Source organism: Anopheles maculipalpis, chromosome 2RL (genome assembly GCF_943734695.1).
Source record: "Anopheles maculipalpis chromosome 2RL, idAnoMacuDA_375_x, whole genome shotgun sequence".
Lineage (NCBI taxonomy): Eukaryota > Metazoa > Arthropoda > Insecta > Diptera > Culicidae > Anopheles > Anopheles maculipalpis.
In genome coordinates, this window is record NC_064871.1 from 73,924,549 (window position 1) to 73,952,419 (window position 27,871).

Here is a 27,871-nt window from a genome sequence, read left to right on the forward strand (position 1 = left end):
TACATAAATCAACAAACTATTTCTTGACTAATGTAGGAGTCTGTCCAAAACTCCTTTAATTCTTTATTTCGACAACAAAAATCCCCCTTCACGAAGTCCAATGACATATCTATTCATTATGGAACATATTTAAACATTTGCACAACCTTTTTGAAACAATCCAATCCAAGGATAGTTAGTTACCCACCTCTCCCACCTCCGCTTTTGGGGACTGCAGTCATTTGTTCCATGAAAAGCTCTGGTTCTGCACAGAACGTTCACAGCTGTTCGCGGCTTTCATGCTCGTTAGCATGTGAAATCGCACGTGAATCCTACTGGCCATGGGCGGCCCAGATACCAAAATGTGTGCCCAAAATCCGACATGGCATTCATTAGATAGAGTTCTCGCCACAGGACCATTTGTTGTTGTGCCGTGTCAGTGCTAGTCAGCATTGACACAGGACAGTGTGTAATCTTTCTGCCCTCGGGTACCACCCGGGTAGAAAATACGGTCAGTCTATCTGGGCACAGAGTACGAGATATGTGCTCCAAATGTCCCTCTCCCTATCGGCCCGAAGGAAACAAAAGGACTTCCTCTACTTGGCTCCTCTTGTGAGCCAAAATTCTTCGGGCACTTCAGCCCAGCCGACACAGTGTGGCGGAATGTGGTACGATACAGAAACATTGCCCATCAGGAATGGTCATGCCGGAAGCGATTCAACATCTGCTGGATGGTTGGACACGCGTCCATGCTGGTAGGTTCATTTCGACCAATTTCAGCTCGAAGTACGTCTGCCGAGAGTCGAACTTTCTTTCAACGGAAAAGCCAAATATTCTTTCACATGCAAGCAAAATAAAAACCAGCGTTTTTTTATTATTTCAAAACAATACTCAAACTATCTTATCGCACCTATTCAAAAAGCATAAAACACCCCCATCATGAATGCTCGGGTCGGGTACCGCCGATGTTGCCACAATCATTCCGATTTCCAACCCCAAATCGTGGGGTCCATAATTACGCTAAATAAATGTGCTTCGTTAATAGCACATATCACACTCATTAACCGGGTATAGGAACCATACGAACGGCAAAGGGATGATGTAGAGACACCTCTTCTGCGCCTCTTCCCGCTCTTTTGCCACCAACATTTGTCTAGGTGCTGTTTATGTGAAATAAATCTTTATAATTATAGATCGCTGTCGGATGCGCCAACCGCGTTTGCTTAATGTGTTAAACCCACAGCACACACACACACACACACGTGGCCACCATCATCACACCGACATATAGTGGTGGTGCTGATAATATCATCCCATTTTTTACGCCTTTTCGATCCGGCTGTCCGATCGTGGTAGAAACCGAATCATCACTCGTTCCTTTCGATCAATTTACCATCTGTTTGCGTTATGGCATCGGCTCATACGAAAGGGTTCCTCCAAGTGTGTGCTTTACCCCCCCCCCCTCCCCTCCCTCCTTGGCTCTCTTGTACGGTTATGTATTATTTTATTTATCCATCTAACCATTTCTAAGCTTCATGTGAACCTTCTCTCAACTCCAGGCGGTCCATTTCAAATGCTCATTTTAGGCCAACATTTTTGGTGGCTAAAAGTACCTTCGCGAGGGCCACTTCGCTAGCGGAGCAAAAACCTGCGCCACATATGTTTAGGAAGCCTTCAATCACCGAAGCTAACGTTGAACTAACTGAGCTGCAAACACGTACACGGCTAAGGCAACACATGCTTCCCTGCAGTCAGTGGCAAGGAAACGCAAATGAAACGCAAATTTCAGCCAAATTACTTCAGTATGTGCTGCTTCCTGGGGACACACCGCTCACTTGGCTAGCCTTGTTCGGTTAGTGAAAAATAATCCTTCCCCGCAATCGGAAGACGACTGGGACAGTGCGACGTTTGGAGTGTAGTTGCCAGCTCTGGGAAAAATATTTGCACATCCAACCCCAGGGTAACGACCGCATGCAAAAAGAGCAACAACAACAAAAAAACGGATACCACCATGCGGTGCGCACCGTTCACCACCGAGCGTGCAATGTTTGGCAACCACTTGTTTTACCGTTTTGTTCCTACTGTAAGGATTCTTACACTCTCTTTCACTAGTCCTTGTGCATCCTGGGACTGCAGGTCCCAGAACTCGTTCGCAAGCAACCGACAATTTGAGCTACAACCGCAAACTAAAGAGTGCAAAAAAGTAAAGACAAAACATTGTGTGCTGGGGGGCAGGAGAGTGTGGTTTTCAAATTGGTAAGAGCAGAAAACGAAAAAAACGAGAATCAAACCGCTTCTTCTCACGAAAAGCGTCCCAAGTAAAGGTTCAACAAAAAAAACAGAAAAACGACACAACATGTACGAAGAACACGGATGGGGAAAAAGGAAACTGAAACGCAGCATAACCGCTACATGATTCTTATGCTCGCAACATATGGTAAATTACAGCGCACATTGTTAGCTCTGCCGAAAAATCGGGCTGTGCTCGGCGAATGGGGGAACATGTGAGGAAGTTAATTTTTAAATGATATGGAAATAATTTATGAGACATCATCTGTGTCTTAATTCGGGGCTAAACTTCAACCGAAGAAGAACGATTGGAAGAAAAAAAGTGAAAACATAATTTGAAACGCGATTCACTCTGATAAATTGAGCATGAGGAATCATGCCTTTTTCTTGACAGAGTAAAGCGTTAGCCAACAATATTTTTCTTGGCTTAACGCCTTACAAAGACTTGCCGATATCACGTAGTTGGATAGGCCAGCCCTCATCCGGAAATACACCATTATCCTCAACTCAACTGTCTTTTTCTTAGCTTAACGACCTCTAAGTCATCCCGGCCATCGAAGAAATGGCTTACTAGACTGCCGATACCACGTAGTTGGTTAGTCAGTCCTCACTACGGGGGGACGGTCCGGCTAAGATTTGAACCCCGGTCCTCCAGTTTGAAGGCCGGCGCCGCTGTCGTCTGCCCCACCGGGCCGCTCCATACTCAACTGTAAAGATCTTAAACTTAAAGCCCTACTCAACTATAAAGATCTTAAAACTAAGAGTGTAATAACTCTTTAGCAGTGATATGAAAGTTTTGAGGACTCTTGAGATATTCTGAGAACTCAATAAAAATCCTGCTTGTGCGAAGGCTGTAAGGAAATTTCCGCACATGCTTAGTTTATATTATTAAACCATAAGAAACATATTTATGAGCACAAGTCATGCAAAATAATTATTCATTGCCTTAGTTTACTCAGTACATTCAAGCCTGACACGAATCCCCTTAAACGAACTCTTAAAAAGAGCTCCAGGATAATGAAATGCCGCACCAATAACATCCTCAACCGAACACCCAAAAATAGACTTAAACCTTCCTCTAGGGTTACGTAATGTCCTGACAAGAAAAACTGCTGCTGCTCCTTGTGTAATCTCGATCTAGACGCAGTGAAGAAGGAGAGAGAACTGCTATATACCGCACTACATCAACGCCCCAGTAATTTATTCCACTCCAATTGTTACCGAAAACCACAAAACTTCCCCTGCTGGCAGACGTCATCCCTTTCGCATCAGCATCATTCCCTACGATTAATCGTTGTTCGATTTTTACTATCACACTGCTCTCTCACACACACACGCACACATTCATTGCTGAATATTGCCAACATTTACATTCTGGTACGTTTCGCCCCTTGCCCTCCTTGCTCCTTCACTGTCCTGTCTGTCAGTCTGTCACACGCACGTCACCATTTCCGGCATTCATTTTTCTAATCACCACCATCGAACCAAACACCCATCTTGACTTCGGCCACCGGGCGATGCTGTTATACACGCCGAAGATAGTGCTGCCCGTCCGTGATTCCGGGCGGGAGATAAGCGGCAGCTCCGTGCGTGGCTTCGCGGTAAAGCATCACCGCGGGATTGGACCCGACCGGATGCTTTCAAAACATTATTGTAAAATTTTACCGCATTGCGGTTGTTGTGACGGTCGATGGATTTTCTCTCTTTCCCCTACGGGCTAAAAAAAAAAAAACACGCACATACACAAAGTCACACAAACGCAGGAAGCTGAAGGCATCGTGTCTCGGGTACATGCGTGCGTCTATATATGTGTATGTGCCGGTTTGGTTGTGCGTCACTTTTCGCAAAAAGCGGAAAAGCCAGCCAGCGATTTTCACTTCTACCCCCTTTTTCCCATCTACTGCGCACACACACACAGATACGCAGAGATCCCCCTGGTTATCACACTGCAAGGACGAACGCCGAGAACTCGGCAAGAAAGTGGCCTTCCTGGCTGGCTCAGTCCGCGGATCTTTCGGTTCTTCCCTCATCCGGGCACGCATCGAAATGTCATTTTGAGCCCGTTTCCCCCGCCTCTCCTGAAAGCTTCCATTTCAAATCCACCCCCCCCCCCCCCCCCCTCCCCCGAGTCACGTCCACATTCAGCGCTTTTTGGTTGGCTTTCCTCTCCTAAATTCTATCCACGTTTCGACCGTGCCGACACTCCTTTTCATTTTCCTTCCCGAGTACATTGCTCTTCAATCTCGTTTTTCCTCGGGGGAAGTTCGGACACGGAGCCCAACGAAAACAGAGAATGTCTTATCCTTCGGTGCGAAGATTGTTCTCCGCAACAACCAAAAAAAAAAAAGAAAACCTATTAATCTTCGCTCATTTGCTAGCTGTCAATCAATGCGGTTGATGATGACTGCTTCTATAGAGGCTCCCCGATGGAGGCCTCCAACCACCCCAAGTGAGGCAAGTGAAATTTGCGCCACTAATGCCGAAGCAAAAAACATGGCCTGCAAATGGAAGCGTATTTCGAATTTCCTCGCAGCAAAGGACAATACGCGCACACGATGCTACCATGGACACCGCTTGATGGGTAATTTTATTTTGCCCGTGCGGGTATCGGGAGGAAATTGTTTCCACGGAATACGGGAACACTGGTCAGTTTGCTAGCGAGCACGGCTGTGGGGAAAAGGTTTTGTGCACTGCGTGCCACGCGTCATCCATTGCCCAATTAGGGATGCCCAGGCCCGGTGCCAACGCAAACGGCTATCGACGTCAATCTGCCGGCCAAACTGGAGACGCTTTTTATCGCCCGCTGGCGTTGGCGTTTCCGCTGTACCCAATCAAGACACTACATTCTGCGAAGATTAGCCCGGGTGAAAGAAATACCTCCAAAAAAAAAGGTCAAACTGTAAACGAAACCGAACAAAGCGGCTAAGCAGTTAAATGAGCGCACCATTTGCAAATGATAAGCGAAACAGATTTCCCGTTAGTGGAAAGTTTTCTTAAGAGACGATTCGGTGTTGGCTACCAGACCAAAACCATGACATGCTGGGCGCTTGTCGAACCTGCTACTGGTCGGCAATGGAATGGCAAATTGAAATTATCATCAATATGCAAATGCACAAGATGATCCCCAGCACCGAACGACCCCCGGATTGCTAGTTTGATGTTGTTTGTCGTCGCTCGTTCTTACCAGCCCTTTCGGTTATTTTTTTTTTCTACCAAATGATGCGTTTCCACACGACCCACGGAGCGTCTTTTTTTGGCTGTTGTAGCTATTTTCTCTTCATCATGAACACCGCAACATTCATCCATCAGGACCAATATGCTCTACCGTGAGCGTAAGTGTATTCCGTTCTATTCACATGTCTCGTGACCGTGTACTGGGGGTTTTGGCATTTGACACTAAATAAACACGCACACGCGCCGACGCCAACCGAAATCAGAACGACCATGATTATGGAAATTAGATCGTGAAAGACCGAACAACCGAACCGCGTGGCCTTTGGTGATGGTTATTTGATGTGGCCGATTTGAAGTTTTGAGGATTTTTGGAGGCAAAACTCGGCGAAAAAGCTAAACTTCCGACGAGCCGTCTAATTTAGGTTAACGGATAAGATAAAGTTATTCAAGTGCAAATAAATTGCTAATCGATTAAAAGCTTTGAGGAAATGTTTTGAATATTAGAACTCATTTTTGTACCCAAAAAAAAATCATCAGTTTTAAATGAAAAAGAAGCCGTAAAAATTATAAAAAGAAAGTTTTCTCTATGAAATAGCTGGAAAACGTTTCTGAACTCAACTGAAAAAAGTCCAGCACATAATGCGAGATCTTTTCAATCGATTCCAGTTTATTTTCAGTTTTTGAAGTTTTTGAATTATTTGGATTGCTTGTGAAATGCAGAGAAGCTTGTGGCATTGAGGAATAAGTTTGAATGTTTGGTAATAATGAGCCATTATCCAGAGATCACTCTCTGTTTCTTTGAATTCATTGTAAGTTTTAAATTCATTTAACGTCAAATTAGGTTCTGTTCAGAATGTCTTCTTCAGAAGCTTTTCGTTATACTTGAATAAAATTTGCTCTAAAATTTTTGTTGTCTAACTAGATTCAAATAAGTTTAATAAAAAAATTTTTTTTCCAGAAGCATAGTGCACAAACTTACATAATGTTGTTGTTATTTCTTCGCAATTTTTTGTTTTTATAACTCTCTTTTGCTATTTTTTAGCAAATAATTCAAATAAATAAAGCAGACCATCGCACCGAGAGCGATTCAACAATTTCTTCATCAGCAAAGATATGCCATCAACAAATTCCTTTCCGAATGTGTTTTCCCCTCCCCCCCCCTGCCTTAGCATTTTCAAAACATGTGAACCGCCATGTGCGGACATCATTTTTCACCCGAATCGAGACACTCAACTCATCGGCTTTTCTTGCCGGGCAAAACCTCATAAACCCCATATCGATACAGAGCGCACACAATCGAGAAACAAACGCCAGCGCCAAAAAAAAAAACACAAAAATAATGGTTGGAAAATCTTCTTTCACAACCTTTCTTTTTTTGTTTGCCCCTTTCTTACTTTGGTCGTTTTGTGATCTATTCTTCTTATCCTGTCCACAGCCAAGAGCCTACGAATAGCATAACCATCCACAACATACAAGAAAGAATGGAAGGATTTTCAGTCCTCGGCTGGTCCCCATTTCGGGCCACAGGATGTACGATGGGCGGGTTGGCTTTTTTTTGTGTTGCGAAGGAGAAAATAAATTTCAGATCATTATCACGGTCAGTGGAGGATAGCGTCGCCTTACAGCCTAAACCTTTGCCCGAAAAACCAGTGCAGAGAATAAAGCTGCAGCACGGTTTCATACATCACCACGAGCGCGCCCTCTCTCTCTCCGTTCGAACATTTGCTTCAACATTTTGCGCGTCCGATTCCAGGAAAACCCGGGGAAAAAGAACGGAAGCCTGGGAAAATGTTGTTCTGCCAACTGCCACTCACAAACGCACACACACACACACACACCCACACATACATTATGCTACCGACGGGCCAAAGCCATCCGATTTTACGGTGACGATGAGCTGCTTGAAGCATCATGCCAAGCTTCAATGGCAGCACCCATCGCGCACTGATGGTGTGAATTATTCATCAGGTTTTCGGATGAATCGGAAAAGCTTTTCGCAATCGTTTATGATACACTTCCGGAACCCGTAGCGCGTAAGTCAGCGGAAAAGGGAAAAAGAAATCAAAACGACACTTTAAAAGCGTCGTTCCCGAAAGGATTGGAACCATTTTTAAAGCATGGAAAATATACATCATTTCGTACGGTTTTGTGTGAATCGGTTTTGCAAACAAATAAAAACCGAGCTTCCTTTTTTGCTGCACGAATTAAACCCGTCAGTGCGTCCATAGCGGTGTAGTAAAAAGGAAAATGAAACAAAAACACTCTCTTTGCTATAAAACAAAGCTTGAAATTCTGAAAAAGCCGCCAATGAACGTTTTCCCCTGAAGCTAATAAGCGACGAACGCACTTAAAAGGTTCCTATTACAAACTTACGGGCGTTCGTGTTGCATCAAAGGATTTTCGGAGGCGAAGTGTAGTGAAGGAGAAACTCTCTTTCTCTCTCTTTCTCTCGCTAAATCAATCGGCATTTTATAGCAGCAGCTTCCCGGTAAAAGCAAGGAAGCCATAATTCTATTACAAGACGCCATTCAGACCATCCCTCCCGGCCAGTAGTACCAATACCGAGCTCATTATGCGCGTAAGTAAACGCACCAGAGCCTGCAAGAAAACCCGTGTGTACACAAATCTGAAACGATTTGTTGCCAATGGTAGCATAATTTTCCGTTCGGTGTGCCTTTGTCCCGGCGATATCTCCCATACAGTGGGAAACATTTCTACGCAACACATCGATATTTTCCCGGGGACACATCCTTCGTATGGTTTTCTTTTTACTCCTCGTTCCTTTTTTTTAACGGTAAGATCAAGACTTCTAGTGACGCGAAACTCCCCTGGAGCGCGCCACAGTAAAACACTCGCCCGTGGAAGTGCAGGAGACGGATGGCAATAAGGTTCACAACCCGGCCACCCTCCGTCAGAGCTCGGGAGCGATGGAGACAATGTCGAAATTGAATTCAAGAGCAGGATGAAAATTTATGTCACCATGTACTTGAGTGCCGAGGCCGTTTCTGCCATCACGTGTGCGTTCATCGATATAGCCGAGTACGCTAGTGTGTGTGTGTGGACATATTCGATCGTGAAATCCTCCCGTGGCCGTGTGTGTTTTACTATGGATGTACTCTTTTGCAAGTTCACATCGTGGGGAATATGCAGTAGAAGAGCACAACTCCCTAGTGCTCCAGTGTTCCAGAAATTCGTTCCCAAGAAGTCTGTAGCCTTCAGAGAAGCATACACATCCATATGATATGCTTTTATACACATGGCGAGATGGGTGCGTGGGGCTGAAGCAGTGGGTGAAGTGAAGTCTTGAATAAAATCTTAGCATAAAAGATTTCGAGACAAGATTCCACCTCTGATACCATCATCTTTTCGAGCAAGTTCGCTTCACGGAGCCCCCGCGCTCCATGTGACTTTTCGCAAAACGATCTTCGAGCGCTTCCTTTCGCTTCCTCCATCCATTCCATTGCTGGCAGCATTTCATTCTTTTCGCTCCGGTGTGGTTTGGTCGACCAGCACCGTCAGCACTTTCTAGCAGTTCGCCCTTTTGTGCAGCCGTACAGAGAGAACCCCCGGAAGAATCCCTTCAAAACCCGTTCCTACTGTGTGTTTCGTCTTAAACATTGCCCGACGACCTACAGCCCCTGACGCCTTTTATCGTTTCGAAATGGTGTGAGAAAACTAGAACATTGCAACACACACGCAGACCACGAGGACAATCATGCTCCGGTGCCATGGCGTCTGTCATGGTGTCGGGCATAGCGAGTGTTTGCAGCCCATTTTCCACTAACCTCCCTTCTGATGCTACCTCGACCTGCTCGGCCACAAAAACCAAACTACCTCTTAGCATCCGAAATGCATGACCTTCCACACAAAGCCACCGGGTGGAAGCAATAGACAATGGTTTGGGGGTCAAATTCAACTGCACCGTAGCACACAATGGCGACGAAGTTTGCTCGCACTTAAAAAGCTGCGCCAACCGGCGCACGTACAAAATGAAAGAGCAAAAGGCCGTTCGCCGGCCGACACATCAAAGGGAAGCTTTCACAGTGGGAAGACAAAAAGGATATTTAATAAAATAGTTTTATTTGATTTTAATCAAGAATTATTGCGCCTCCCGAAGTGCGTCCTCCGGTCGGCCATCGTCACCCGGCACACTGCAAACATCCTGGGACAAGTAAATAGAAACACACAGAAGTCGTTGGTACGTGTGTCTCCAAACTGTGGTAAAATGGAAAACTCAAAGACAAGTCACAAAAGCTATCCGGAGTTGTGTGAAGACGGTGTTTCAATTCACCGCAGTGGAACTGTTTCGTCTTGCGGTGAAATAGTAAAGCAGCACTAAAAAGCCAATGTGCATGGTAATGAAAATCTATTTTCCATTTGTGCCAGTAATGGACATTTTTCTACATTGCCTCGAGGCAATGTCTCAGGGATGCTAAAAGTTTGCAGAATCACTTTACTACTCGCGTAGAGCGTTAGCGTTAGGCAAATTTCCAGCCCGTAATAACTCAACAACAACCTCCCTTAAAGTCCGGCGAACACCTCCCAAACGGGATGAAGGCAAAAGGGTCTGCTTAAACTTCCCCGAAGCTTGTGCTTTACTTACCTGTTAGAATTGGTGTTAAAAGTCTTATCAACAGCGTTTGTAGATTCATTTTGGTATTCCTGGAAGAGAAAGAAAGCGAGACGATAGAGTTAGTGAAGACTTCAGCAAGCACGTACTACAAACAATAATTCTACCCAAGCTCCCACTCGAGATTAATGATTCACGTTCACTCACAGGAAAAGAATTTGGCCCCGCCTTGCGCGATGGGTTTCAATTTAACAGGAAAACAATTCCACCATCGCTGTAATCTTTTACTCCAGCCCCACGCCTGCGACAAACCTCGCACACAACATCAAAGCGTTTCAAGCGACAATCGATTGAAATCAGAGCCCGCCGGGTGGGCTTCCATTCGAAAATCTCGCTCCCGAAGCGATAGCGCCGGATGCTTTTGATCCTGCTGCATGTGTTCGGTACCCACCGGTACACGCCCGGATCCACGGCACAATCAACACACCAAACCAATCACATTTACTCGCGTCTTGCTCGATAGAATGGGGAGAGGGTAGAGTAAGGGTGACGCAAAGTTCCGCAAGGGGTGAAAGCTTAAACACTGGAGGTACTTCTTTGCCACTGCATGATTTGGCTGTGAAGCTCGCAGCTAATCGCGATAGCAATGAAGTGCGAAGATAGCGATAGTTTAGCGCTATTAATTCGCGCACTAAATTCACAGAGACAGAGTTGCCCCCCCCCCCCAATGTTCTCTCCTCTAGTTCAGCTAATGGATGTCTTCGATCGGAGGTTTCCTTCGCGGACTCTGGAGGTGTGAAAGATGTGAAGGGAAAGCTGCCCAAAGGAACGCGTGGGATGAGGTAGCTATCGACACACAAAGCACTGGGAATTTAATGCACGCTTGGAGGTCACCAAACATAAGCGAGAAGGACACATCGCACCATACGCAACCGCACACAGCGACACGGACAGAAGTAGGCCATTTCGATACTGGATCATTCCTATTTGCACGAACGTCACACAATTCAAGGCACCGGTATTGTCGCAATGTGTTGTGCAAGAAGCACACAGGCACAGGATTGCGATTCCAGCCTTCTCAAATGTGTCCTTACGACGTCCTCAGATGCTACCTCATCTTCAAACGTCGGCGTTTGTTGAATCTAATTTTATCTGTGAAAGCACTGAAGACTGCGAGCGAGACAGCAAGCGAGAACAATCCGATGGCCGAAGGAGACATAATTAAAATTAATTCAGCAGCAACCCTTATCAGCATGATTTAACAGTTAGAGTGCCAGAGCTAGAGTGCCAAGACGGATGTGTTCTGCTGTGGAGGAAGCTCCAACATCCAGATCCCCGTATGACATCATGTTTTCTTACACACTGCCGGACAATAGATATCGGTCGTCGAGAGTGTCCTGTGACATGAATGTACGTGTGTGTGTGTGTGCACACAGACATATTTGTGTGTGTGTGCCGTAGAAACAGGCAGACGGATACGGTTATTATAACAGCCCTGCCCAATTAAGCCATAGTCTGTTGACCGGTCACTTTCAATGGTTGCTTTCAATTGAGACACCTACCGGCCCTTCTACCGGCGTCACACCGATGACACCGTTCGTGGCAACCTGGAACCTCGGAGTATGTTCATAATCCGCCAACGGTGCATGCAACTGCATAAGCATCGAAAGATAATGAGCAAACAAGCACATACACACCTCAAAAACCGTGCCGAACCAAGCGTTATGAATAATAGAAGGCAATCAGAACTATTTTCGTTCCTTTTCAATGGGTTCTACTCGATGCACTCGATTGTGCTGAATATAGCTTATGGGCCGCAATCACGGCATACTGATTGCGGGTTCGTGTTCGGTTGGAATGAGAAGAATTCTATTCTTCATCATTGCTAGCGTGAACCAACAAACTCTACTGACCGTTGAGTGGCTTTCATCAATTGATGCAATAATTAGCAAATAGCCAATTTCTTTCCGAGATATGCATTTTTTGGAATCTATTTTTAAGTTTGCTTCAGTGTTTAAGACTTTATTAGTTACTAATTACAAGTTAATATTCAAGAATGTCATTAAAACGTCATTAAAATCAATTATTTTGAATTTTCTGACATCGATGATGACGTACATATGAGATTTTAATGGATTTTTTTGGAGTTTTTAAAGCTAAATTTGCCACTGATTGAATTTGATGTACGTAGAAGTAATGTACGGACTCTGGTGAGATGGTCGAGACATGAGAATAGCTCCGGACGACCCAAACCTTGGAGTTTTTGCAGGTCTTCCACGTGGATAGAGGCCTCTTCTATTTGACACAAGATGGTGTAAAGGCGTTAATTCCTCCGCCAGAAATTAAGAGATATTGGATTGTTCGACGACGGCACTAGACTGTACAAGATATCGAGGAACCAGCAAACAAAGACTGCGATGCATTTGAAGTACTCGATAAGCATACCCGATAACATATTGCAAATTGTTGTAGTATGTTTAAGTGTTTTTCATCATTGATCTTAAATTTTTGTATTTATTTGACGTGTTCCAAAAATCGCAAGAAGTTTAGGCAAATGTTTTTTAAAAGGTAGTTTTTAATAATTTTTTGTTCATCTTTTTTTAATTAATTTTTTATTTCCCTATCATTTTTTTATCCAACAAATTCTTTAAGTTCAATGTTTGCCATACGGCAGGCTAGATTTTGCTACATTTCCTAAGAAAAATTTCGAATTTCGTTTGTCAAAAGCAAACACGACTTAAATTCAGTAGAAAAATCCGCTATTAAGAAGAAAATTATTGTTCACAGAATGTGTCCAATCTACTTAACGCACGCAACAAGCATAATTTAAACCGACTGGTCAATTCCCGTTGCAAGACTCGCTTTAACCGTAGCTTCGAGCTTCCATTTTTCACGCAATGATGGAAATTCGCACAAATGGCGTCTCGCATGGAATAATATTATCCGAGCAAAGTAAAAGACAGGCGTAAAATTAGCTAAGACTAGAACAGAGCCACCACCCAAGGCCCCCGTTTCTAACTAATAGGTGGAACATGTGCAGCAAACAGAATACGAAGTCGTGCGCTCGGTAGGAGATAAACCGAGCATGCAACACCCAGTACGATACAAACAAGCCAGCCAGAAGCCAGGAGAGAACTGTTCTTTACCATCATAATTCTAACCAACCGTGTGCGTGCGCTGTGCGGCGAAGTTGATTTTTCTTATTTTTAATACACCTAAGCGTTCTTTTACCCAATTCTAAAATTGTACCACATTTTCCAGCCACATCCTTCGCGCTTCATACCACCCAGCGTGCGATAAGTACGGTCACGGCATGCGCTGCGTTATTGGGAAAGAAAAGCAGTGCACACACACGCACACCGAAATCGCCCCCTCGACGAGCATTTTGTACGAAAACGGAGAAAAATTTAGTCCAAGGAGGGTCGGACACCCACCCGTCATGCTGAGGACAAAGCGACGGTTGATTGCCGAATGCCTGCACGCAGCGAAAGCCGGCACGGGGACTGGGCGCTTGTTTAAGTGATGCTTTAGATTGATAAGAATTATATCTAATTTGTTACATTTTTTCTTCATACACTTCGCTCAGCCCTGATGTTTATGGAAGCGACTAGCGAGGTCGGTTCCGCGAAACCGTTGCTGCTCTAGCGTAAGTTGTTAAGGAAGTTCCTAAGCCCTTTTTAGAAGCGCCGTCACTCAGATGGTTCGTCGTACAATTTCATCCCTGCTGAAGCGCACACGGCGGGGCAGGAGTACTGAAGAATTGTCAAAATTATTTTTGATAAATTCATTCCTATTATCTATTCACTTCTCTTCCGCTTTTTTTTCGCTCGTTTGCACTGGGATAGCTTGCAACGGGTGGAAAGCTTTTTCGCCTCAAGAATGTCTTCAAGGAAAGCAATGGTGAAAATTCGAACACCCAAGGACGCACCACCCAACACAGTGAGGTATAATTTTATCGGCTTCGTCAGAGGGAAAATCTTTCGACCTGCAACAGCAACACACAACAACGGAAAACTCCCAAGAAGAAAAGAAACTCCCAACAGCGAAGACATTCCCGCACATCACACTGACGCTGGGGCTCTTCTGGCTGACAATATCCTTCGCTGAAGGCCGACGGGCGCGCGCAATGGATGTGTAAATTGTGAGCATTGCTTACCATAAATCATTTCCGGGAAAGCACACGCCTACCGATACGCTAACGAGGAGAGTTAACGGTAAAGCACAAAATCAACTTGCATGCCTCCCCAATCAAGCGCCCGACCGGTGGAGGACGGATATCCGATCTTCGCCGTTTCTATGTACGGATTTTTTTTTTCTTCCTTTTTTGTGCTTTCCATTCCCGAAATAAAAGGGCTGGCTGGATGGGGGCGTGTAGGAAAATTGATGAACTCGTGATTGGTGGTAATTAAGGTTGAAGGATATTTGGCCCAAATCTGCGAATTTTTTTAACAAAAGCTTTTGCAGTTTTTTCACCTAATGAGGGTGGATTCTTGGTACATAGGAAAATTTTCCTGTACAGGAAAGGAAATTAATCAACTGGGGCTTGGCAATATAAAAATTTCCATCCATCAGTAATAATAGGAATAATTCGCAGCTGCCAACATTTAAGGTAATTAAACGCTTTTGCACGTTTGTACTGTTGGAATACTGAAGCGATAGCAGGAAAAGTGCAACAAATGTAAACAAAAAAGCTTCGACGGCAGTTGTACTTCTTTAAAGCATGCTCCAAGTGAAAATTACCCAGAGCTCAATCTGCTGGCAGGTTTAATCGCATTAATTTAACCTTACTTCGTTTCATCATGCATTCATTCTGCGTAAAATGTTCCAAATTTAAATCCTATTAAAAGGCAAACTTTGCATTACAGCAAATGGCAAACAAAGGTAATTTTCGGTTGAAAATGTCGACATATTTTTGGGATTAATAAAATTATTTTGTGATGGTATTTTTTTGGATTAAAAAAAGTAATTATAAGCAATGATTAAAATTTAAAAAAAATCAGTTTAATCAAAGCCGACGCTGAGCTCGTCAAAATATATTTATATCGCTCGAGCTCCAATACGCCTTCCATCCGTCATTAGTAGCTGCAAGGTATGTCTTCCTCAACGCTTAAAGTATCTAGTTTCAACCTTGAATCTTGCAAAGTCCTGATGATAAAGAGAACTAACATTACGACACGATCAGCTCATATAAATCAACATCAAATCCAAATTATAACTCAACCTATCTCACATCTTTAAAAATGCAAAACTAAAGCAAAACTTAGCTCAATAATAAATAAATCTCTGTTTTTTTTACAACATGCAATGTCTTTTGAAAAAGTACCGCAAACGAAATTGTCAAGCAGTGCAAAAGAAATCGTTAAGTCCAATATCCTTCTTCAAATTCTGGTCATACTCTGTCATAAAATATTTCAAGCTTACACATCATCGTAATATTTCTTCAGCTTAATTTATCATACTGATTTTAGTTTCAATTTCTTCGACCTGCGCTAGTAAATGGTACTTTTTATTAAATAATTTCGCTTTCGCTGCGGCGGGATAAAGCTTGCCGATCATCCTTTGATTGGACGTTGACTAGATTGAGCTTGGAATGTCATTGCTGGACTGCACTGGAGAACACGGTACGCAGACAAATAAATGTTTGTGCTGTCTTAACAATATTTATTTGTTTGTTACAGTCGAGACCAAACCAACAAAGGTCAAAAATTGAACGGTCACATCACCACAATAGTCACAATTTGGATTTGGATGCAACCAAACACCATCAATTATAATAGCCACAGCAATAATACTGGACCTTCAGAACGCATATCATCCACCAATACATCATCATCAGCACCACAACCATCCACAACCGAGTATGCCCGGGATAAGGCAAAGAATAAGGAGGAAATGCCTTATAAATAAGTTCATAAAATTTATTCAATACAAGCAGTGTTGACAATACAGCACTGTACGGTCATAATCAATTGTAAATAAATAAATAAATAAATTATAACATTTTCATATCGATAGGGGTGCTCTCTCGATGCTCTCAACAATTGATAATAATTTTATATTCTCACACCGTTCGCGATCTCGGTGCCCTACTTAATCTTAAGCTAACCTTCCATGGTCATTACTTTAACATTCTAAACAGAGCAAACACAATGCTAGAATTTTTGACTAAACAAGTAAATTATTTTTACTGACCCTATGTGTTTAAAGCCCATATTTGTAGCACTAGTTAGGCCTAATATCCTAGAATTCAACAGCGTCACATGGAGTCCTTACCACCGTCTCTGGCTAGAGAAACTTCAATGGCGCGGTGAGATGCCCGAGTATTACGCTAGATGCTTACTGCTGGGACTATCTTCTTTAGAATTTACACGTGAAACAGCTCAATGTTTTTGGCCAAAATTTTAAAAGGAAAAGTCGACACCATCTTTCTGCTTGCGAGTTTTAACTTAAATGCACGCAAAAGAATTATTCCTTCAGGTAAATTCATTCGGCTATTACGAACAATACATTACTACGCGGCCCAAGAACTGATAGTGGTTCTTTTAGAATTATTATATAATTCTAAAATATATTAAAAGATATTAAAAGGGTTTTCAACAAATATTTTAGTAATTTCGATTTTAACTCTAGTGTCGACAGCTTAAGCAATAGAATCGATTGCGTTCCGGGCAGGTTATGTTATGGTTAATCGTAGCTGTAAGGGGTCCAGTAAAATGTCCTCTTGGATTGTTTCAAATCCGTAGGGCTTGATGGAATTAAATAAATAAACAAAAGCACACAAGAAACATATTTTTCTCTTCAAGTTTTGTATCCCAATAAGACATTGTTAGTTGTCAAACAAAACTTGCTCTTTTAACAATATCTCCATTGGCTAACCGAAAATGGATGGATGGATGTTTGATAAGTTTCAAGTGTAAATCGTTAGAATAAACTAGGTATTTAAAGCGTTTGAAAATAAATAGAGTTTTGCTACCTTAAATGTTCAAATACTCTGCAGAAATAATTTCAACAATCCTGATCAATCAACGAGCTTTTTTTGCTACTCTGCACCCCTTGATAAATAAAACCACAAACACAATGACCACATTCACACCCATACAATTCACTCACCTATCTAAAAATTCGATGTTTACAACCGGAAGAAGCAATATTGACTATATCCTGATGATTAATAGAACAAATCAACACTCGATACACTTGGCCAATCGGAGTGTTACCCCGCGTAACACACCCTCACAGACACACGCACGCACTACACCTTCACACACACACCTCACACCACTAATATTTGGCCGAATGCCCTAGCTTCCCGATGAATCGATACGCACAGTTTTGGCCCACGACAAATAAAACGACAATCAGCATAAACGGCACACCACACGGACGTTGTTACCGCCGGGCATCCTTCCTTTGCGTGCAAATCATTTCACACTGTACCACAGCACCATCCCATGTGTCACGGTTGCCTGCTTTGCCTTACTTGCGCACTGTTTCTACTTTCTTCGCCGTTTTTCCTTTCACAACCAGCACCGCCACATTTCATGCTGCCGTATAAGCGATCCTCCACACGCAGCAGTAGCCATCGGTGTAATTCCTTCCCGGGATGCTGGGATAATGAAATTGGACACCTTCACGATTCATACAGAAACACGTACACACACACACACACACGCATACGCACACACTTAACTTGGGGATTGATGGGCTGTGTTCCTGTGCCGCAGGTACGATGTCACCCGCGCTATTTTAGGGGGTGAAAATTCTCTCCCTCCCTACGCCCGGTCGCTAGGGAATTTCCACTCACTTGCAACTACACTTCACTAAGCAATCCATCGCAGCAACCTTCCTATAAGCACAGAAAGAGAACGGAAAGGATATGGTTTGAGGATTGACATTCAGAACTCCGAAAAATGGCCAAAAACGTGAAAAACAAAACTAGGATTTTAGCACACCCACAGCACACACGCACATTCTGAGCACACAGCGAGAAGGTATGAGAAAAAGGAAAAACAACAGTAAAACACTATCGACAGGATATTCCCGTTTTCCAGCTGTCAAACGCAGCGGTTTCCCCCGTCCAGCATACATTAGCACAAGCACAGACGGCGGCAACGACTATGGGGCCGTGTAGGCAGTAGCATCACACATCGCGGTTGGCGGCCACACCAACGGTTAGCCTCGCACTGTCTGCTGCAGCACCACGCACCCAGCATCCGTTGCGCTGTCCTGCACTTGCCAACTTGCTCGTGAGTGAAAAATCCAGTTAGGACGAGAAGCTGTTGGGTTTCGCCCTCCCTACACATGAAGGGCGTGTGAAAGTAGCGGGACAAGGCAGGCGGCGTGATGGGGTATGAATTTTTCCACCGGACCTACGATACACACGTTTCTGTGTGTTTCTTTTTTGTACGATGTCATCTCAACGTTTTCGCACTCACTTATTGCTCACTCGCTGCCGATTTTCTCATTTACCACACACGCACACACCAACCTCGAGTGTGTGCGGAAAGCTTCCTTTTTTTTCTGCACGGAAAAACTCACACCGCTCACTCTCTTTCTCATCCACAGTGGTAGAGGGCAGTTCGGGTTACCCTGCCGAGAGGTTGTTTTTCCGATGGGAAAAGCCGAACCTAAATTCGTAAACACACGCGAACACAGTGCCTCGTCCTCGGACGTGCTTCGGGAAAAACGGATGCTGTAGGAGATTTTCCTAACTGCAAGGATTTTTCTCACCCAAAACACATCACGCACACACTTTGGAAGAGTAGCACACACACACATACATATATAAAAGCACGAGATGAAGGGACGTGCATACTGTCAAAAAAGGGATGGAATTGTGTACACACACATAGTAACACGGAAGGGCACAGTATCCAAGTATAGGCAGTTTTTCTTTAGAGGAAACATTTCCCACTAGATTTCCCGATACAAATTCAAAGCACTTTTCCTTTACAACTGTAGTGTAATGTAATGTTTAACTCTGCGTACCGCCGATGTTTGCCCCGCTTTAAACGACACAAATTTCTTGCACAATGGCGAACGACTTTTTCACTTCTGGTGGCCTCGTGACCGCGTGGACCAAAGGAAAAACATCGACCAACACAGATGTACTCCGTCCCGCAGGACACACACTATCGAAAGCCGACGAAGGTACACGCTGCACACACAGAAGCAGAGCACATTTCGGATGACTTTTCGCAGCGTAGTAGGCGGCTTCTGCAGCAGGCTGAGATGTTTGTCCTTCCGTGTTATTGACGTATGCTGCCTGAGACGCTCCGTTGCTAGGCAGAGTCTTCTCACGCTGGTGAGGATGTGTAAGCTCCCCCAGCTTGAGGTCGATTTTTTCGTTCGATCGTTATCCTTGCAGTAATTTTTTGATGTTCAAAAAACACATTAAAAACCCCGAAAAATGGTTCGAACCTTCGGATGCGATGGTTTGCATTCGTACACACCTGCAGCACATCGCACACACTGATGGCACAAAATGCACCTGATCGTTTCTTTAAACCACGAACCTAAACCGTCTGCCGTAGGGTCGTAATTTCTCGCTTCTCCATCCTTCGCTCTGTTCTTCGTGCGTCAAAATTGCCCTCTCGCGCAGCACTTGCCCTCCAGCCTATGTTACGTTGACCAACCGAACTTCCCGAAACCCCAAATTCGGCCGAGATGGATCGAGTTCACCGTTCGCTTGAGATGACCGTTTTCCAAAACCAAGAAACTATACCAAAAAAGCACGTATAAAAACTTCATATTATTCATCGTTTCATTTTGTGCTGGTCTTTTGCGTGGTCTCCGCAGCAGCGACAGACGTGTGGGCTGCAGAATATATAAGGGTCGTTTGAAGTTTGTCGTCTTCGCTGTCCACAAACCATCATCAGCACAGTGAGTCACAAACTGGAATTGGTCACATTTTTTTTTTGGTTTTGTTGTTGTGTCACTTAAATTGAATGGCGAAAGCCTAATTTTTCCCTTTTGCTCCAATAGCCACGTTAGGCTTACTTTTTGAGATAACTTGGCCTTTTTTTGTTTTGCTTCTATTTTGCCTTACTTTTGCCGCAGCGCACACGCACTGTAGGACACATACGCACGTACACACATACACGTATACACACACTCACACACACTCGCACGCACACGGTTTCTACGCGACGAGAGGAATAGTGGGTCGTTCCGGGTCCCGGGACGAATCTTTACGGACGACGACCAACCGCTCGGTTCCGAGATGAAGTTCTTACTAAAGTGCCCGAGCCAGCCGGACTCAGCGTGGGGCGATGGGCGATTCGCTCTGGCACGATGCTCGGGCGCTATGCTGCCGTGCGCGGGCGATGACGACGACGATCGGAGATGTCTCAATCTTCAGCTGGAGAGAGTATCCGGACCAGCGGGCACTCAGGAGCGTCTACCGTACGCAGACACTCTCGCAGACCTTTCTTGACTTGCGCAATGTCTTCTCATGCATGCTCACCAATGTTCGGCTGCTCATGCTGTGCTATGCTAACCACGCCAGCATAGCTCCGTATAACAGTTGAGGTTGTTAGGGGTTGTGTAGCTGGTGCTAGCGGTGTGCTTGTTGCATGAACGCGTGAACCATGCGTATGAACACAATGAACACACCCCGATTCAACGCAATACAACCGCCCGACCACCTGCAATTATTATGAAATGCACAACCTGCAACGACCGTACAGACGGAAGATGCACATGCCGTTTTTCGGAGGGGTTGCTGCTTTCGGTAGCAATTAGAAAACCGGTCAACCGGTGGTGATGGAACGTTTGCACCAACACCGACACAGGGTTTTGTGCTGTGCCTTGGCATGCATTCGTTTTATTACTGTTTGGCTGTTTTTTCCCTTTTTTCAAACGCATCTTCCACACCCGAAAGGGATGACGTTCAAAGCAAAAATGCAACCATAAGAAAGGAACGTCCCGATGCGTGCGTCAACGGGTGAAGCGCAACAATCGGCCTTCCATCAGCCGGCTCGAACCGGCAAAAAGGGAATCATAATTAATACTGAATATTGGCCACGCGGACGAAAATGTTTCCTCTCTGGTGTTATTCGCTCTCTCTCTCTCCCTCTCTCTTGCTTTTATGACAGCACCCTAAAGGGAAGGACAGGTATGGTGCCGAAATTTAAGGTCCGGTCGGATGATTTTTTGTTGTTGTTTCATATGCATCAGCCCTTCCAGAAGAAGAAAAAGGAACAAGAACCTTCCTACTGTGGTACCGAGGGTTCGGGTTTCTCATCCGGAAGACCGGGTACGTTGACATTGGAGGTCAAGTGTGTCGAAAAACGATTTTATTCTTCCTGCTGCAAGCGATTGCACCGATAGCGTCGTATATTCTTCCGTCACGCGCTGTTTGGAAGGGTGAAGTGTAAAATTATTACGAAGATTGGATAGTTTCTTACCCTTGAATTGGAGCAAAAAAACCTTTCTTGTTTTCTATTAAAATTATCAATCACAAAGTTAGTAGCTGAACAAAAACAGGCCTTATCAATGATCCGCATTGAAGTCTTGTAAATAGATTTAATTTGTTTAATTACAGCTTTTGTAGATCAAAATTAACAAGCCGTGACTAAAATGTTGGTACGCCGGGAAAGACAAAAAATCATTGCTTTTTGAATAAAAAAACTTTAAATAAAAAATACAGGTTGATTACAGCAATTTGTACTTGTTTTAACACCTCAGAAAAATTAAAAAAATTAAATAGTAGCTCAAAAACAGATATATTTTCAAATGTTATTAAATAGTGGTGCAGATTTAAGTAAACCTCGAGTGAACCTACAAAAAGCCTTAAAAAGGGTTTTTACACTCACAAAAACCTTTTCAAAAACCAACAAAGAGGAGTTTTTTTTTCATGATAATCATGATTTTCATGTTCTTTTCCACAAAGATTGCACATTTTTCTGTAATTATAACTTTTTCTAGTTTACAATAGACGACCTAAACGACGTGCAACGGAAGGAGAATAGCTCGAGTGTTATAAATTTTAAAAAGGGTTTCAAAAGTTTCATTTTCTCAAGTTCTTCAATTAAATTTAAGACATTCTTATTCGTTATTAATCTAACACGTTTAACGACATCGTCAGTTAATAAATAGATCTTATTTGGCCTATTAAAATTCATTCGTATGCCCACTCTAAATAGGTCTAAGAGTTCTTATTGCCAAAAAGTCATTTTAATAAAATAATGAAGTCTAAATAGATTAATTAGTAAGAGGCGTTCATAAAATACGTAACGCTCGGAGTAGGGAGGAGGTATGCTCTAGCGTTACGATTTACAAGGGGTAGGAAGGGTGCGCTTTGCGTTATGTAACAGGAAGAATTATGCATCCAAAATTCGGGAAACATTTGTTTTATTAAAGCCGATTGTTTCACAATCATAATATTACCTCATCATCATCATCATGTTGGCCTGCTTTTTTCAAGAGCACGTCATCGTCACATGGCGCTGTCACCAATAGATCTCCAGGAAACTCAATCCCTGGCTGCAGCTTCCCATCCATGTAGGCACCCGATCTCCGACAGATCACCCTTCATCTGATCCAGCCAACGAACTCGCTGAGCTCCCCGACGCCTCGTGCCGAACTGGGGGTCGCTGACAAATACCTTTTTGGCGGGGCATTATGATGCACTGGTTTTCCGTATAGCTCAGCAAGCTCGTGGTTCATCCTTCATCTCCACACTCCATGCTCGAACACACCACCGAAGATTGTCCGGACGCTCAAACACACCAAGACTCCTGGCCATATAGGACCACCGAGCGAATTTGTGTGCGATATGTCTCACATTTCGTGCGGTCTCGAAGTCTTCTGAATCTCAGCAAAGGCTGAAGGCCGTAGTAGGCACGATTCCTCTGAACAATGCGTCTCCGGAACTCGCTGCTGACATCGTTATCCGAAGTTATGACAGTCTCAAGATAGCAGAACTCTGCATTCCACTCCGTCCCATCAGCACGCCTCAGCCAACCCAGAATGAGCCTTGGGGTAGGCTTGCTCCGTTGGTTGTTGACCACGGATAGTTTCTGGCGCAGCTTTACCATTACCAGGAAATGGTCCGAGTCGACGTTTGCGCCTCTGTACGTTTTCACGTCCATAATATCCGAGATGTGCCTTCCGTCTATTAGAATGTGGTCGATTTGGGAGTAGGTTTGTAGTGGTGATCTCCAGGTGCAGCTGGACAGAGGTTCGTGCTGGGAAAAGGTGCTACGAATGCTCATGTGCTTGGAGGTTACAAAATAGATGAGCCTGAGGCCGTTGTCGTTTGTCAGCTTGTGGGCGCTGAAGCTTCCAATTGTTGGTTTATATGCCTCCTCCCGTCTGACCTGAGCATTAAGGTCTGCCATGACGATCTTCACATCACGTTGTGGGCAGCGGTCATCCTCCCTCTCCAGCTGCGTAAAGAAAAGCTCCTTCTCGGTGCGGACTGTGCACTTTTATGATGCTCAGATTGAAGAACCTGCCACGAATCCTAAACCTGCACATTCCTTCGTTGCCTGGCCATCATCCAATCACCCGTTGTTGCATCACACCTTGCACCATGAACGCCGTACCGAGCTCACGCGTTTTTCCACCATTTTGGTAGATTGTGCAGTTGCTACGGTACTGACGCACCATTGTAACCTTCCAGCTGAAGTGTTACAGGATTTGGGTGCCTCATCCATCAGATGTAAGGAATTTACAATTCCAGCTTCCGAGCCTCCAAGCGTAAGTCCTTTTTCCTTGCGGGGGTCTGTAGCGATAGGTCCGGTGCGGTATATTCTGTTGTTGCCCTTTCGTTGCGGTAGTTGTTTTCTAGGGAAGGCTTGCAAGGCCTATCCCCAAACCTCCTATGTCGTCGGAGAGCCTACGCATCCTTGCTTAGTGTCCCTTCGAATGCCAGGACAGAAGGGATTACCAGCCGCTCCTAACATGGAGAACAAATTACCTCATAATAATCAATTTTATGACTTTTGGTCCAATGTCAATCTTTTTTTTATCATATGTCTTTCTTACAGTAAAAAATTTACAACTTCCTGCCGTGTAAAGACCGGCCCCGCTATCACATTTGCGATACAAAGTTGAGTAAACTTTACATTTTATCTGAACAATTGCGTTCAAGTGTAATTTATGGACTGCCTCACACTTTACTTCAAGTGTGAAGTAAATTATGGACTGCCGCTAATCAGTAAAATCAACTAACCAACTGTTTGCTAGTTTATGGGACTTTGAGCCCCAGGACTTCACCCGTCGTCCCCCTTCAACAAAGACTGACAAATCTTACCCACCAAAGAAATATGAAGTCTCACTGTCCATCTCCACCTAGCATACTCGTTTTTGTGCAAGTCTTGCTATCGGTTTCCACGACCGATGGAAAGTCCATGCAACTGGCTGCAACTGTTGACAGTTCTAATGGCAAACTCTCTCCACATAACACTCTTGGCAAACTCGAAACTCCTTACAAAAGTGACAGCAGTTGCATGAGTTTCGTAGCGGAATGTGGAGATAAACAGTAAAATTACCTCTTCAGCAGCTCTAAAATATTTTTGATTTTTCGATTTGATGATGCTGCAACTATAAAAACTTTAAGAATTGTTGGTTAAAATAATTGGAACAGGGGTTTTGAGATTTGATTCATTAGTTTTGATTTTCTATCTAACCAGCTTATCTACTTTTGTTAGCATTCGCCAGCAGAGATTCGATTTTGTTGCCCATCGAATCACAAGTTTTGAATAACAAATTTACCTCTTGAACAATCTTCAACATACACCCTTAAATTCCACTCATAAAATTATTTGTATTAATTGCAACGAAGACTATTACTTTTGAGGTTAAATTATTTATGTTTCATTGTGTTAATAATAGCGCAAATTAGCATGCGCTTTCTTCGAATATCAAACACCTACGTGTTTATTTACGCCCAATTTCTACCCTTTTTCTCACCGAGTTGTGTCAGAATTTATTTTTTTAAATTAACATCTCCATTGCCTTTAATCGTATGCATCTCCATTGCTCATCACAATCACCGAAACCAAATTGCAATGCACTTCATCATCTCGTTGACCTTATTTAGCAAAAATTGGTTACCCTTTTCATAGCAACATTTCGTGTTATTATTGCATTACCCACCGACCGCTCTGTACTTATCGATTAAAACAGACCCCAACAGTGATGGGATCCTTTTGGGATTCTACCAAAAAACAATCGACCATCAAATGGGTTCCCATGGGTCGGACACACACACACAAACTCGACAAGTAACGAAACATGTCCCCTGGTCGTTGATTTCCCATCCGAAGGATGTTGCGTACCGTTCCGCAGTGTGACTTCTTTTCGCCTGCCTGCCTCCCGGACGATAAGGCCATCATAGCAGAAGGTGCAGGTAAAGTGAAAAGAAGAGCATGGCCAGAGCTGATGTAACCGTTTGAAACGAGTCTCACTAGCAATTACAAAGTCCCTGCCATCCCAAAAGGGGTCTCTGGTCGTCTTGACACTCCACTGCTGCACATGTGCATTTTGATAGATTGGCACCGAAAAATTGCTTGTGGCTCATGTATCCGAGCGTGCGTGTGTGCGTAATTCAGCCGCAACATTTGCGCATTTTGCTTCCGAAAGCGACGAACCCTGTACTTATCTCAAGACCGTGGGAAACAACCGCGCAGATGCAGACGTGCAGCTCATAACTTCCGTCCCCAGGAGGTCCCGTCCACCCAAAAGTTCACCTGTCAAAAATAGCAAACACCACCACTGCCAAAACTTCCGCCAATCAATCCGCCAAAGGAAGCATGCCAAAATACAGACACCATTATAATGCTTCTTACTTCGCGCCGGATCGTCCAACTCTTAAGCATCCCAGTGTCATTTACTCCGAAGCAGGTGTAACACTGGGAACGCGTGCCGCGTGTTGTGGTTGAGCATAATAATCGCACCCATTTGCAGGCCGCCGTCATCGATCGGGGGAATAGTAAACACAAGCCGCTGCCGTTCTCATCGTCGTCATCTTCGTCGTTTGCTCTTTTTTTCTTGTGTTATCATCCACCATCGTGCACACATTGCCCAGAACGCCAACCGTGCAGGTGAAAACAACTCCGATACCGACAGCAAACCGAAAACAGAGTACAGTGGCGGAACGGGGCGACAGCGACAGCCAAAGAAGAAACGCATATCCGACAAGTCGTCTCAAGTTCGAGGACTACAAACATCTTGCAGGTGACAGGACCGATGGAGCAAGTTTTACGATTCGCAATTAAACAACCAACTTTTTCTTCCCATTTCTCCCTTCCCGGTTGTTGCTGTATCCTTCCTCCAGCAAACAACTTCCACCGCACGAGCCAATCGGCCTGGAAAGGATGCAACACGGACAGATGCAGATGGTACGCCGAAACGTTTGACCTTCCGTGCGAACGCTCTTTGCTGTTGTGGAGAGAGAGAGAGAGAGAGAGAGAGAGAGAGAGAGAGAGAGAGAGAGAGTTCAAGTTTTTGAAGACGATGTCATAAAATAAAAGTGCTTCACGGACAGGGAAATCAATTTCAAGCTAAAGGACAAAAAAGGAGGTCGGGATGCTGTTTATTATGATTTTATAGCGTTAAATTGAAGTATTTTTTGGCAAGTGCCAATGAGATGAGTTTATGGGTTTAGAGTTGTCAAATGGAAAATAAAATACGCATCGGTTTGATTTTTATTAGCATCATAATAAACTTGCTTATCGACGTAAAGGAAAAAATAATTTGCATATACTTCTCGAAAATAATCAAAATCGATAAAATCAATATATCCACCAATACAAAAAAATCAGAGTTGAAATACATGAAATAGCAACTGGCAATTCTCATTAATTATAAGTTTTATTTGTAAAACCCTCAGAATTGTCGATATTCCTATTTATCTCTCTGTTGTTAGGTAGTGCTCCGAGATCGCGATCAGACTAGGTTATAAAAAAATTGAAAACTACTTTTCAGAGTACTCTAAAATACTTCGTTGGTACGTCAAAATGTCTCTCTTTATAAAAATGTTTGTAAAATATCTACTTTATGCGTCTTTTGCTGTCCAAGATCGCTCTAGAGAGTGTCATGCAAAGCGCAGACTTCGACATCTGGGACACAATTTTCATCTGATTTTTCCAATTTCTTTGCTTCATATATGGCATCGTGATCATAAGAAGGGCATTTTCGGCGATGTGCGAAGCGTATACTCGACTGTAGCGAGCGTCCTATAGAATTGGATTGAGGATCAATCCGCCCAAGACAAAATGCCTGCTTGCCGGATGATCAGACCTTGATACCGCCCTCTAAACTCTAAAGCAGAGTATCAATTGCCGACAACAATCTTGAGGTGGTAGAGAAGTTCTACTACCTTAGTACGATCGTAACTTCCGACAACAATGTAAGCAACGAAATCCGAAGGCACATTGTTCAAGGGAATCGAGCCTACTAGGGATTCCACAAACTCCTAAGATCCTGAAGCACTCGCCATTTTCGAATTGCGGGTGCTAAGGACTATCTTTGACGATGTGTGCGAGCTGAGCGAAGGAGAATGAACCACGAGCTAGTTGAGCTGTTTGGCGGTGCTGATATCCTGACGATAGTCAAAGCCGGAAGGATACGATGGCTGAAGCACGTGATGAGGATACCGGACTCATGCCCCACAAAGAAGGTGCTCGTCAGCGACGTGTTCGGCACGAAACGTAGAGTAGCACAGCGAACTCGTTGGCTGGATCAATTGGAGCTAAATCTGTCGGAGATCCGATGCAGCCGTGGATGGTGGACTACAGCCTAAGACCTAGTAGCCAGGAAACGGATTTTAGCCATCCCATCTAGACTTATCCTTGAAAACCCTGAGCCAGTCTAGAAAAAGAAGAAGTTTTTTTAAATGATTTTGAAGCC

At 44.0% G+C, this 27,871-nt stretch overlaps 2 protein-coding genes across 5 annotated transcripts in view; one reads left to right on the forward strand and one right to left on the reverse strand.

Moving 5' to 3' along the window:
* Nucleotides 1-17,200, reverse strand: part of LOC126568766 (nephrin-like) — an 80,426-nt gene extending 63,226 nt beyond the window's left edge. For both annotated transcript variants that reach the window (XM_050225375.1, XM_050225374.1), the window contains exons 1-2: nucleotides 17,123-17,200; nucleotides 10,046-10,104 (exon numbers count right to left, since the gene is read on the reverse strand). In XM_050225375.1, the coding sequence (XP_050081332.1) occupies nucleotides 10,046-10,094 (49 nt within the window). In that variant the 5' untranslated portion in view covers nucleotides 10,095-10,104; nucleotides 17,123-17,200. The remainder of the gene's footprint in view (nucleotides 1-10,045; nucleotides 10,105-17,122) is intronic.
* Nucleotides 1-27,871, forward strand: part of LOC126556339 (integumentary mucin C.1-like) — a 521,191-nt gene that overhangs the window by 284,792 nt on the left and 208,528 nt on the right. The window lies entirely within an intron of this gene.